Source organism: Dendropsophus ebraccatus, chromosome 10 (assembly GCF_027789765.1).
Source record: "Dendropsophus ebraccatus isolate aDenEbr1 chromosome 10, aDenEbr1.pat, whole genome shotgun sequence".
Taxonomy (NCBI): Eukaryota; Metazoa; Chordata; class Amphibia; order Anura; family Hylidae; genus Dendropsophus; species Dendropsophus ebraccatus.
The window spans coordinates 13,137,142-13,149,882 of record NC_091463.1 but is presented as its reverse complement, the minus strand read 5'-3'; the positions used below and the strand labels follow the sequence as shown (position 1 = coordinate 13,149,882).

Sequence of the window (12,741 nt, the reverse complement as noted above, 5' to 3'; positions counted from 1 at the left end):
CTCTGGCACTTTCTGGCACCAGTTGATTTGAAAGAAAAACAATTTTGGTGAAACACCCCTTTAAAGTCAGTAACCTAGGTGGCGGATAGCAGCAGGGACACCTTTCTTCTTATACTCCACTGATCCTAAGTGATAAATGCTTCCAAACTTTAATCACATCCAGAGCTGCAATCATAATTCTGCAGGCTGTCAATTCACTTCTAACATCCACTGCACACTAGACACTACCTGTAGAAGGTGAAGTCCCATAATGCATTGTACTGATGTTATGTTCTATTCTACATCAGGTTTCTGTACAGAACACTGGGGTCAAACATGTGTCCTTCAAGCTGTTGCTGAACTACAATTCCCATCATGCTTTGTATGTCAAGGAATGATGGGATATGTCGTTTTGCTACAGCTGGAGGGTAGCATCTATGTACTAGTGTATATACTACATTGGGCACAATACAGAGCCTGACCTGTATTGATCCAATAAGACAATGCCCCTCATAGACAGTCAGAGCATGCTGGGAGATGTAGTTTTGCACAGGTTAGGGGAACAGGCAGAAGGGCTGGCAGAATGCCCTCTGTCAAGACCTGCTGCTAGAAATTGTCAAAATTGTGAATGCAGCTCTGGGGGTGACTAGAGGCGTGAAGAAGCGAGGCGTTTGCAGAGTGGTGCAAGCTGTGAAGACGCAGTCAAAAAAATCAATGAGGAAGAAATCGCTGGCGGGACGGAATAAGGGCAAGACGTTATATTGGCATCTGGCATAGGAACGGGATATCAGTAAGGTGATGAGACAGGGAAGAGTTCTTAAGGGGAAATCAGAGCCGCCTTAGAGGTCAAGGAATGACAAGGAGAACGGCTGAGGAGAAGCAAAGTTACTTGCCCAGATTCTATAGTGGTTTATCAGTTCTCAATGTTATCTTCTTCCTAGGAGGATACTGAACTGCACGCCCTTTGCATAAAGAACCGCTCGGCCTTCGAGCTCCAGCATCACCACCTCCTGCACTGTCTGGAGAAGACCACGGTAAGAACCTATAGACGTCTATATGTCTGTGATATCCTACACAATGATGATCTGACCGCATACAGCGTTATTATGAAGGTCAATGTATACACTGTATACAATAAGCTCTCCAGCTCCACCTAGTGGTGAATAAAGATATATAGAATTCTATCATTATTGTATATGTGAAATGGAAGAAAAAAATCTGATTACAATTGTGGATCTAATAACATAAAGTAGAATCCTACCTCGTTTGTAGAATGTTGGTTAAATATATATTGTATAAACATTATATGGCCAAAAGTATGTGAACCCCAGACCCTCGCATCAGTAATGTGATATTGAGTCCCCATCTGCATCTGTAACAGTCTCCCTTTGTTGCAGAGCTACAATTCCCATCATGCCTAAAGCTTTGGCTGCCCTGGCATGATAGGAATTGTAGTTTTGCATCAGTAAAGGGGGAGGTACAGATTTAATACCACTGGTGTATGGGGCTAGTGCTTCATCTGTGAGGTCAGTTCCCTTCCAGCACATCACTGTAGACTCCATATGTTCCGGTATGTAGTGTTCTCTATGCATCAGCCAGATTCATCCATCAGATTCCAGATAGAGATGTGCGATCCATCACCACACAGAACGCCTCTTCTCTACTCCAGTGCTTCACATTGCTCTAGCTGACGTCTGGCATTGTGGCATAAGATCTCCATACTGACCAACATCTTCACGCTTAATGCTTCACAATTGAGCTCTGAGCTTGTATTGCTGTCTTCCTCTCTCTTCTTCTTCCTTCTTCCCAGTGCCATGAATTTACAGATGAGCATACCTACAGCGAGGCCCTCATGACAGAGTCCATTGGCTACCGGACCAGCCGCAGCACCTCCGTCTCGTCCCAGCAGGGTCTGACCACGTCTTGCTGCCCGCGACGAGCCAAGCGCCGTGCCATACGACTTGCTAACTCCACTGTCTCCGTCAGTCGTGGCAGCATGCAAGAGCTGGACACCCTGCATGTACAGAAGGGTCTCAGCCAGAGGTGAGTGGATCGGCACTCAATGCTGCCAACCACTAAACACCAGAGCCATACCAACCACTGTACACCAGAGCCATGCCAACCACTGTACACCAGAGCCATGCCAACCACTGTACACAAGAGCCATGCCAACCACTGTACACCAGAGCCATGCCAACCACTGTACACCAGAGCCATGCCAACCACTGTACACCAGAGCTGTGCCAACCACTATACACCAGAGCCATGCCAACCACTGTACACCAGAGCCGTGCCAACCACTGTACACCAGAGCTGTGCCAACCACTATACACCAGAGCCATGCCAACCACTGTACACCAGAGCCATGCCAACCACTGTACACCAGAGCCATGCCAACCACTGTACACCAGAGCTGTGCCAACCACTATACACCAGAGCTACGCCAACATCTATACATCAGAGCCACGCCAACTACTGTACATCGGAGCCATACCAACCAATGTACACCAGAGCAGTGCCAACCTCTGTACACCAGAGCCACGCCAACTACTGTACATCAGAGCCACACCAACTACTGTACATCAGAGCCACGACAACTACTATACACCAGAGCCATGCCAACCACTGTACACCAGAGCCATGCCAACCACTGTACACCAGAGCCATGCCAACCACTGTACACCAGAGCTGTGCCAACCACTATACACCAGAGCTACGCCAACATCTATACATCAGAGCCACGCCAACTACTGTACATCGGAGCCATACCAACCAATGTACACCAGAGCAGTGCCAACCTCTGTACACCAGAGCCACGCCAACTACTATACATCAGAGCCACACCAACTACTGTACATCAGAGCCACGACAACTACTATACACCAGAGCCATGCCAACCACTGTACATCAGAGCCACGCCAACTACTATACATCAGAGCCACGCCAACTACTGTACATCAGAGCCATACCACCCACTGTACACCAGAGCCACGCCAACTACTATACATCAGAGCCACGGCAACTACTGTACATGAGAGCCACGACAACTACTATACACCAGAGCTGTGCCAAGCACTGTACACCAGAGCCATACCACCCACTGTACACCAGAGCCAATGTACACCAGAACCTTTACAACCACTGTACATCATTACCGTGCCAACCTCTGTACACCAGAGCCGCGATAACCACTGTACATCAGAGCCATGACCACTGTACACCAGAGCCGCGATAACCACTGTACACCAGAGCCGCGATAACCACTATACATCAGAGCCGCGATAACCACTATACATCAGAGCCGCGATAACCACTGTACACCAGAGCCCCGATAACCACTGTACACCAGAGCCCCGATAACCACTGTACACCAGAGCCACGCCAACCACTGTACACCAGAGCTGTGACAACCACTGTACACCAGTGCCCCGATAACCACTGTACACCAGAGCCGCGATAACCACTATACATCAGAGCCATGACAACCACTGTACACCAGAGCCCCGATAACCACTGTACACCAGAGCCGCGATAACAACTGTACATCAGAGCCCCGATAACCACTATACATCAGAGCCATGATAACCACTGTACACCAGAGCCCCGATAACCACTGTACACCAGAGCCGCGATAACCACTGTACACCAGAGCTGTGACAACCACTGTACACCAGAGCCCCGATAACCAATGTACACCAGAGCCCCGATAACCACTGTACACCAGAGCCCCGATAACCACTGTACACCAGAGCCGCGATAACCACTGTACATCAGAGCCATGACAACCACTGTACACCAGAGCCACGCCAAGTACTATACACCAGAGCTGTGACAACCACTGTACACCAGAGCCGCGATAACCACTGTACACCAGAGCCGCGATAACCACTATACATCAGAGCCATGATAACCACTGTACACCACAGCCTTTATAACCACTGTACATCATTGCCGTGCCAACCACTGTACACCGGAGCCGCGATAACCACTGTACACCAGAGCTATGCCAATTACTATACACCAGAGCCGCACTACCACTGTACACCACAGCTGTACCAAATGACTGTACACCAGAGCTGTGACAACCACAGTACACCAAAGCCACGACAACCACTGTACATAATTGCCGTGCCATCCACTGTACACCAGAGCTATGTGCATTGCCAGCTAGAGAGCGCCCCCTTTAAATATTGCCAGCTGATGAGAACACCTTATAAATGTTGCCAGCTGAGGATTGCCCCATCAGCAGCACGAATGAGAAAGTGGAACAGTAGCACACAAATATATATATATATATATATATATATATATATATATATATATATATATGTGTGTGTGTAGAGCCAGCAGTGTGTAGTCAGCATCCTGTGCTGCTCGCTCACCGCCCGTCCACATATTGCACTTAGTCCACCACATCGTATATCTTGCATGGCGATGGGCTGTCAGCTGTCAGGCATTACTCAGGCGCAGACTGGAGACTGGCAGCTAGTGAAGTGACTTGTCAGCACTGACCCGGCAGGAACATCACTTTACATAGAGGTAAACAAGACAATATATTTCTGCAAGACGGACATTTCTGTACAGAGGGATGAGCAGAACATCCAGACGTCCTGCAGTACTGATGACTGGGGTGGGTAAAGGGTCTTAAAGGGGCCTGGAGCCTGAAAACTGCTCCGCTTCACTGTATATACTGCATTGTGCACTGTATACAAGGGAGATCCTTTACTGCCCCGCTATCTGTATAGTTATTACTAGAGCTCTGCTTCCAGCCCAGGGGTCTGTACAGGGATGAATGAGCCTGTCAGTGTCTGCCCCCAAGTAGTCACAACAGAGAACCCCTTATTAGTTACAGCAGTGTCCCTCTCCCCTTAAGTGGAAACATTCTGTCCAGTGCTTTCCTACTCCCCCAGCAGTCACAGCAGCCCCCTCCACCCCCCAGTATTCACAGCAGCGCCTGTCACTCCCCCAGCAGTCACAGCAGCCCCCTCCACCCCCCAGTATTTACAGGGATAACTACCACTCCCCCAGTAGTCACAGCAGCCCCCTCCCTTCAGTATTTACAGGGATAACTACCACTCCCCCAGCAGTCACAGCACCCCCCCCCCTTCAGTATTTACAGGGATAACTACCCCCCCCCCCCCCCCAGTAGTCACAGCACCCCCCCACCCTTCAGTATTTACAGGGATAACTACCACTCCCCCAGTAGTCACAGCACCCCCCCCCCCTTCAGTATTTACAGGGATAACTACCACTCCCCCAGTAGTCACAGCACCCCCCCCCCCTTCAGTATTTACAGGGATAACTACCACTCCCCTAGTAGTCACAGCACCCCCCCCCAGTATTTACAGGGATAACTACCACTCCCCTAATAGTCACAGCACTCCCCCCCCCCCAGTATTTACAGGGATAACTACCACTCCCCTAGTAGTAACAGCACCCCCCCTTCAGTATTTACAGGGATAACTACCACTCCCCCAGTAGTCACAGCAGCCCCCCCCCCCTCCAGTATTTACAGGGATAACTACCACTCCCCCAGTAGTCACAGCACCCCCCCCCTCCAGTATTTACAGGGATAACTACCACTCCCCTAGTAGTAACAGCACCCCCCCCCCCCTTCAGTATTTACAGGGATAACTACCACTCCCCTAGTAGTCACAGCACCCCCCCCCCCTCCAGTATTTACAGGGATAACTACCACTCCCCCCCCCCCCCCCTCCAGTATTTACAGGGATAACTACCACTCCCCCAGTAGTCACAGCACCCCCCCAGTATTTGCAGGGATAACTACCAGTCCCCTAGTAGTCACAGCAAACCTTGCCTCGGCCACCCCATCAGAAGTCACAGTGGTCTCACCAAGTCCGTACCCTTCCTCTGTACTCACCTGTGCCCCCTACCTACAAGTTGTCTTTGTTTTGCTGCTATCAATCCCCAGCAAGTATGAAGAACACTTCTGGGGATGAGACATAAGCTACACATTGGTTCAGTGCAGGTATTGATACTATGCAATGACTGATCCATCATGTATCATCCTCATCTATTACCCTAAACTCCAATAGATGAGATAAATGGCTTAAATAAACACATTAATACACATTAATAATGGATAAGGCGAGTTCCTCTGTGCGCGGAAGATTCCATTTCCAATATCTGGGGTGAGAGCACCCCGCACCTCTGCACAGTAACACAGTGGGGGGGGGGGGGGGTTTCTACTATAGACGAGGAGTCTTTCCAGTTGACGTCCATGGCATTGCCTCAGGGTTGGCGTCTCTGAAAGTTTGCGTCTCTGAAACTTCTGTGTCTCATTCGCAGTTTTGTCTTCTCTCGGTTTAGCCGCTCCAGTCTCAATGCCAAAACCCACGGAAACCTGAAGCTGAATTGTGAGACGTCGGATCTAACGGCAGCCATTATCAGCATCCCCACGCCGCCCGCCAACACCCCGGACGAGCCCTCGTCACCAAATGCCGGCGTGATGAGGAACTCCAGCATCACCGCCAGATACTACCAGGAGACTGTCAGGATTTCCAGCTTGTAGGGTCTGGTATACCCCGGACGTCTCCAGACACACTGTGACACCACACAGACACAGAACACCTCACGTCAACCATATATACCAGACAATCAAGCCATCTCCATGTGGACAGCAGAACCAATGCAAAAGCCATGACACCACCACACACACCGTGACCACAACCACCGCTGCTACTGCACAACCACACCATGTACACCACACACCACACACTTCTCTCATTCAAAACAGCACAACTTTATTCATCTCCATTGTCCATCACATCTACACGCAGCGCCACCTCCACCACAGCACCCTGGATTCATGGTGAGGGAAGGAAACTGCCATATAAAAAGCACATATAACCTTTACTATGTAATGTTAGGGGTAGTAGTGATTGGCAGGAGGGCATAGTCAACATGGTGAGGACCATTAAACATTGTATTGGGCCATCAGGGCCTGACCAAGAGAGTGGCAACTAGATGTAAGCCGTCACTTCTTTAAAGTGATCCAGGGTGAGGGAGGACATGGCAGTGCCAGGGTCAGTCATACCACATACAGTGACCAGAGAGAGTAAGAAGGGTCAAGGCGAGGAATATGGTGTCAGGACCTTTAGGGGCAGGTTATGGGGTAAATCACAGATACAAAGGATATAGTTATGGGGTACATACATAGGGTAAGGGGACTTTGTATGATCCCAGGTTATAGGGCAACCATCACAGATACAGAGTGCCAGGTACTGGGGTCCGAATCCTCCAGGTCATGAGGTTATAATCTAGAACCTTCTCAGATGGAGAGGAGGGTAATAATGTGTCGGGGCCTTTATAGAATCAGGTTGGTCGGTATCAGAAGCTTTACAGGTCATGGAGTTAGGGGGAATCTGTATGAATATGTGTGTAGGTCAGAAGGTTTTTCCATCATCATCATCACCACTACTCATTCCACATTCACTCAGATTGTTCCTCTGTCATCTTTAACCCAGGAATGGACAATATATTAAGAGTCACTCAGGCTGCGCTAGAAGCTGCTATGACTTCTTCTAGGAGGCTGACAGTAAATGCAGTCCCTTTGGTTACTTGGCTAGTTGGATCTGTCCAACCCAGTCATATGTCACTGATCCATCACACAGCACACATCCTATCCTATCACACATCACTCCACAGCACATCTCTATCCTATGTCACCAATTCATCACACAGCACATCCCTATCCTATGTCACCAATCCATCACACAGCACATCTCTATCCTATGTCACCAATCCATCACACAGCACATCCCTATCCTATGTCACTGATCCATCACACAGCACATCTCTATCCTATGTCACCAATCCATCACACAGCACATCCCTTCCTATGTCACCAATCCATCACACAGCACATCCCTATCCTATGTCACCAATCCATCACACAGCACATCTCTATCCTATGTCACCAATCCATCACACACCACATCCCTATCCTATGTCACTGATCCATCACACAGCACATCTATATCCTATGTCACCAATCCATCACACAGCACATCTATATCCTATGTCACTGATCCATCACACAGCACATCCCTATCCTATGTCACTGATCCATCACACAGCACATCCCTATCCTATGTCACTGATCCATCACACAGCACATCCCTATCCTATGTCACTGATCCATCACACAGCACATCTATATCCTATGTCACCAATCCATCACACAGCACATCTATATCCTATGTCACCAATCCATCACACACCACATCCCTATCCTATGTCACTGATCCATCACACAGCACATCTATATCCTATGTCACCAATCCATCACACAGCACATCTATATCCTATGTCACCAATCCATCACACAGCACATCCCTATCCTATGTCACCAATCCATCACACAGCACATCTCTATCCTATGTCACCAATCCATCACACACCACATCCCTATCCTATGTCACTGATCCATCACACAGCACATCTCTATCCTATGTCACCAATCCATCACACAGCACATCCCTATCCTATGTCACTGATCCATCACACAGCACATCCCTATCCTATGTCACTGATCCATCACACAGCACATCCCTATCCTATGTCACTGATCCATCACACAGCACATCCCTATCCTATGTCACTGATCCATCACACAGCACATCCCTATCCTATGTCACTGATCCATCACACAGCACATCCCTATCCTATGTCACTGATCCATCACACATCACAGCCCTATCCTATGTCACCAATCCATCACACAGCACATCTCTATCCTATGTCACCGATCCATCACACAGCACATCTCTATCCTATGTCACCAATCCATCACACAGCACATCCCTATCCTATGTCACTGATCCATCACACAGCACATCTCTATCCTATGTCACCGATCCATCACACAGCACATCTCTATCCTATGTCACCGATCCATCACACAGCACATCTATATCCTATGTCACCGATCCATCACACAGCACATCTATATCCTATGTCACCGATCCATCACACAGCACATCCCTATCCCATGTCATCACTCCATCACACAGCAAATCCCTATCCTGTGTCCACGATCCATCACACAGCACATCTCTATCCTATGTCACTGATCCATCACACAGCACATCCCTATCCTATGTCACTGATCCATCACACAGCACATCTCTATCCTATGTCACTGATCCATCACACAGCACATCCCTATCCTATGTCACTGATACATCACATCGCCCATCTCTTTCCTATGTCACTGATCCATCACACAGCACATCTCTATCCTATGTCACCAATCCATCACACAGCACATCTCTATCCTATGTCACCAATCCATCACACAGCACATCCCTATCCTATGTCACTGATCCATCACACAGCACATCTCTATCCTATGTCCACGATCCATCACACAGCACATCTCTATCCCATGTCACTGATCCATCACATCGCCCATCTCTTTCCTATGTCACTGATCCATCCAAGAACACACACATACCGGACACACACACGCACACACTGGACACACACACGCACACACTGGACACACACACGCACACACTGGACACACACACGCACACACTGGACACACATACTGTACCCACACACACACACTGGACACACATACCGTACCCACACACACACACACTGGACACACATACCGTACCCACACACACACGCACACACACACACACACACTGGACACACATACCGTACCCACACACACACACACTGGACACACATACCGTACCCACACACACACGCACACACACACACACACACACACTGGACACACATACCGTACCCACACACACGCACACACACACACACACTGGACTTACACACCGGACACACAGACACCTTGGTTCCCACTGGACGGACAATTCTGTAGTCTAGAGTAATGCACAAACCGAGAGGAAATCTATGCACATATTATTCTCTATACATATATCGCTGGGGGAGGGGGTCCTTGCATTTGGAACTGAGACACATTGCACACGTGTGTATACAGAGCCGTCTGGTATGGACATGTATGTACAGACCTGTAGATAGCGATACTTGTACAGCACAGTACACGTCTATAGGGGGCGATGCACAGAGCTATGTACAGTATATTTATGCACAGCCTTGTATATATATATCTACATGTATGCACAGTATAGAGCGGTAGTCACAGCCATGTATCTGACTATGCAGAGCCCCTGTGGATGTATGCACAGCATTGTATATGATGATGATATGTATGTGTATATATACAGTAGGTACAGCATGTATGTGTATATATATGTACAGCACTGTATAAATGGAGGGGCAATGTGTTCCAGGGTCTACCATGCAGCGCAGGTTACAGTGTTAGGCGACTATGCATAATAAAGCAGGGTGGTCCGAGGAGCGGGGACGATCAGTAAGAGCTTCTGACTCAGGGACACACAGATTTTCTTCTTCCTTTCTCGTCGGCCGCCATGTCTAAGGCCTCGCAGAACGTAACAGTCTGATCCTTGCAACCAGTGACCACTGCATGCCACCAGCCCCACTGTGCTGCCTGCCCACCGCCTGCCAGGACCACCCGGAGGTGACAGCCCAACTGTGACAGCCACACCACCCTCCCTAGCATTTCATTTTCTTCTCTTTTTAAAGAAACCTGTCATTGTGAGATTCTTGCTGGGGTATGATGTCATCATATGATTCTTGCTGAGGTATGATGTCATCATATGATTCTTGCTGAGGTATGGTGTCATCTTATGATTCTTGATAATTCTTGATAATTGCTGAGGTATGATGTCATTGTGTGATAATTGCTAAGGTATGATGTCATTGTGTGATAATTGCTGAGGTATGATGTCATTGTGTGATAATTGCTAAGGTATGATGTCATTGTGTGATAATTGCTGAGGTATGATGTCATTGTGTGATAATTGCTAAGGTATGATGTCATTGTGTGATAATTGCTAAGGTATGATGTCATTGTGTGATAATTGCTGAGGTATGATGTCATCATATCATCCTTGCTGAGGTATGATGTCATTGTGTGGTACTTGCTGAGGTATGATGTCATCATATGATACATGCTGAGGTATGATGTCATCATATGATACATGCTGAGGTATGATGTCATCTTATGATTCTTGCTGAAGTATGATGTCATCATATGATTATTGCAGAGGTATGACGTGATTGTGTGATTTTGCTGAGCTGACAAGTCATTGGGCGATTCATGTTGAGGTATGACATCACTGTACAATTCTTGCTGAGGTATGATGTCATATGATTCTTGCTAAGGTATTACATCATGGGGTGATTCTTGCTGACATCATGCAGTGATTCTTGCTGAGGTATGATGTCATATAATTCCTTCTGAGGTATGATTGAGGTATCATTGGGTGATTCTTGCTGAGGTCATGGGGTGATTCTTGCTGTAGTATGACATCATGGGGTGATTCTTGCTGAGATATTACATTATGGGGTGATTCTTGCTGTGGTATGATGTCATGGGGTGATTCTTGCTGTAGTATGACATCATGGGGTGATTCTTGCTGAGATATTACATTATGGGGTGATTCTTGCTGAGGTATGACATCATGGGGTGATTCTTGCTGAGGTCATGGGGTGATTCTTGCTGTGGTATGATGTCATGAGGTGATTCTTGCTGAGGTATGATGTCATGGGGTGATTCTTGCTGTGGTATGATGTCATGAGGTGATTCTTGCTGAGGTATGATGTCATGGGGTGATTCTTGCTGAGGTATAATGTCATGGGGTGATTCTTGCTGAGGTATGATGTCATGGGGTGATTCTTGCTGTGGTATGATGTCATGAGGTGATTCTTGCTGAGGTATAATGTCATGGGGTGATTCTTGCTGAGGTATGACGTCATGGGGTGATTCTTGCTGTGGTATGATGTCATGGGGTGATTCTTGTTGAGGTATGATGTCATGGGGTGATTCTTGATATGACATTCATTGTGCGATTCTTGTACAATCATTGCGTGGCCAAAGACAGCAAAATCAGGTCACAGATGGAAATCTGCAGCATTACAGTGGGGTGATGCCAGGGAGAATTTGGGTGGTGACGGCGCCATCTGCAGGCCACAATGGGCCGTTCTATGCATGTTGTGACTTTCATATATGCACATGTGGGCACACAAATCACACACAGCCATATGTGAGGGTGCGGGGGGCAGGGGAGGGCTATGTATGGGTATTATGCGCTCTACTAGGTACCGTTCTAGGTATCTGTCCACATGGTCCTGATGTACAAGACCTGGGGAGAATATTTGGATTGTTTTTTTCTTCATTGTATTGCTTCTAGATAGAGAATTACATATATTGTGCCACAACATGGTGGTCACATAATGTCCAGCTCTGTCCTGGTCCACTCCCCTACCTGCAGAACCCCCCTGCTACAGAGCTACACTGCCCCCATCAGTGCTGTCTGCAGAACTACACTGCCCCCATCAGTGCTATCTGCAGAACATCGCCACCCCCATCAGTGCTGTCTGCAGAACTACACTGCCCCCATCAGTGCTATCTGCAGAACTACACTGCCCCCATCAGTGCTATCTGCAGAACATCGCCACCCCCATCAGTGCTGTCTGCAGAACTACACTGCCCCCATCAGTGCTGTCTGCAGAACTACACTGCCCCCATCAGTGCTATCTGCAGAACTACACTGCCCCCATCAGTGCTATCTGCAGAACATCGCCACCCCCATCAGTGCTGTCTGCAGAACTACACTGCCCCCATCAGTGCTGTCTGCAGAACTACACTGCCCCCATCAGTGCTAT

The 12,741-nt window shown here is 48.2% G+C and overlaps 1 protein-coding gene across 1 annotated transcript in view; it reads left to right on the top strand.

Annotated features, from left to right (window-relative positions):
• KCND1 (potassium voltage-gated channel subfamily D member 1) overlaps positions 1 to 8,013 on the top strand; it is a 42,552-nt gene extending 34,539 nt beyond the window's left edge. Inside the window, exons 5-7 of the mRNA XM_069985868.1 lie at positions 921 to 1,013; positions 1,790 to 2,022; positions 6,310 to 8,013. Of these exons, the coding sequence (XP_069841969.1) occupies positions 921 to 1,013; positions 1,790 to 2,022; positions 6,310 to 6,511 (528 nt within the window). The 3' untranslated portion in view covers positions 6,512 to 8,013. The remainder of the gene's footprint in view (positions 1 to 920; positions 1,014 to 1,789; positions 2,023 to 6,309) is intronic.
• Positions 8,014 to 12,741: the final 4,728 nt, after the last annotated feature.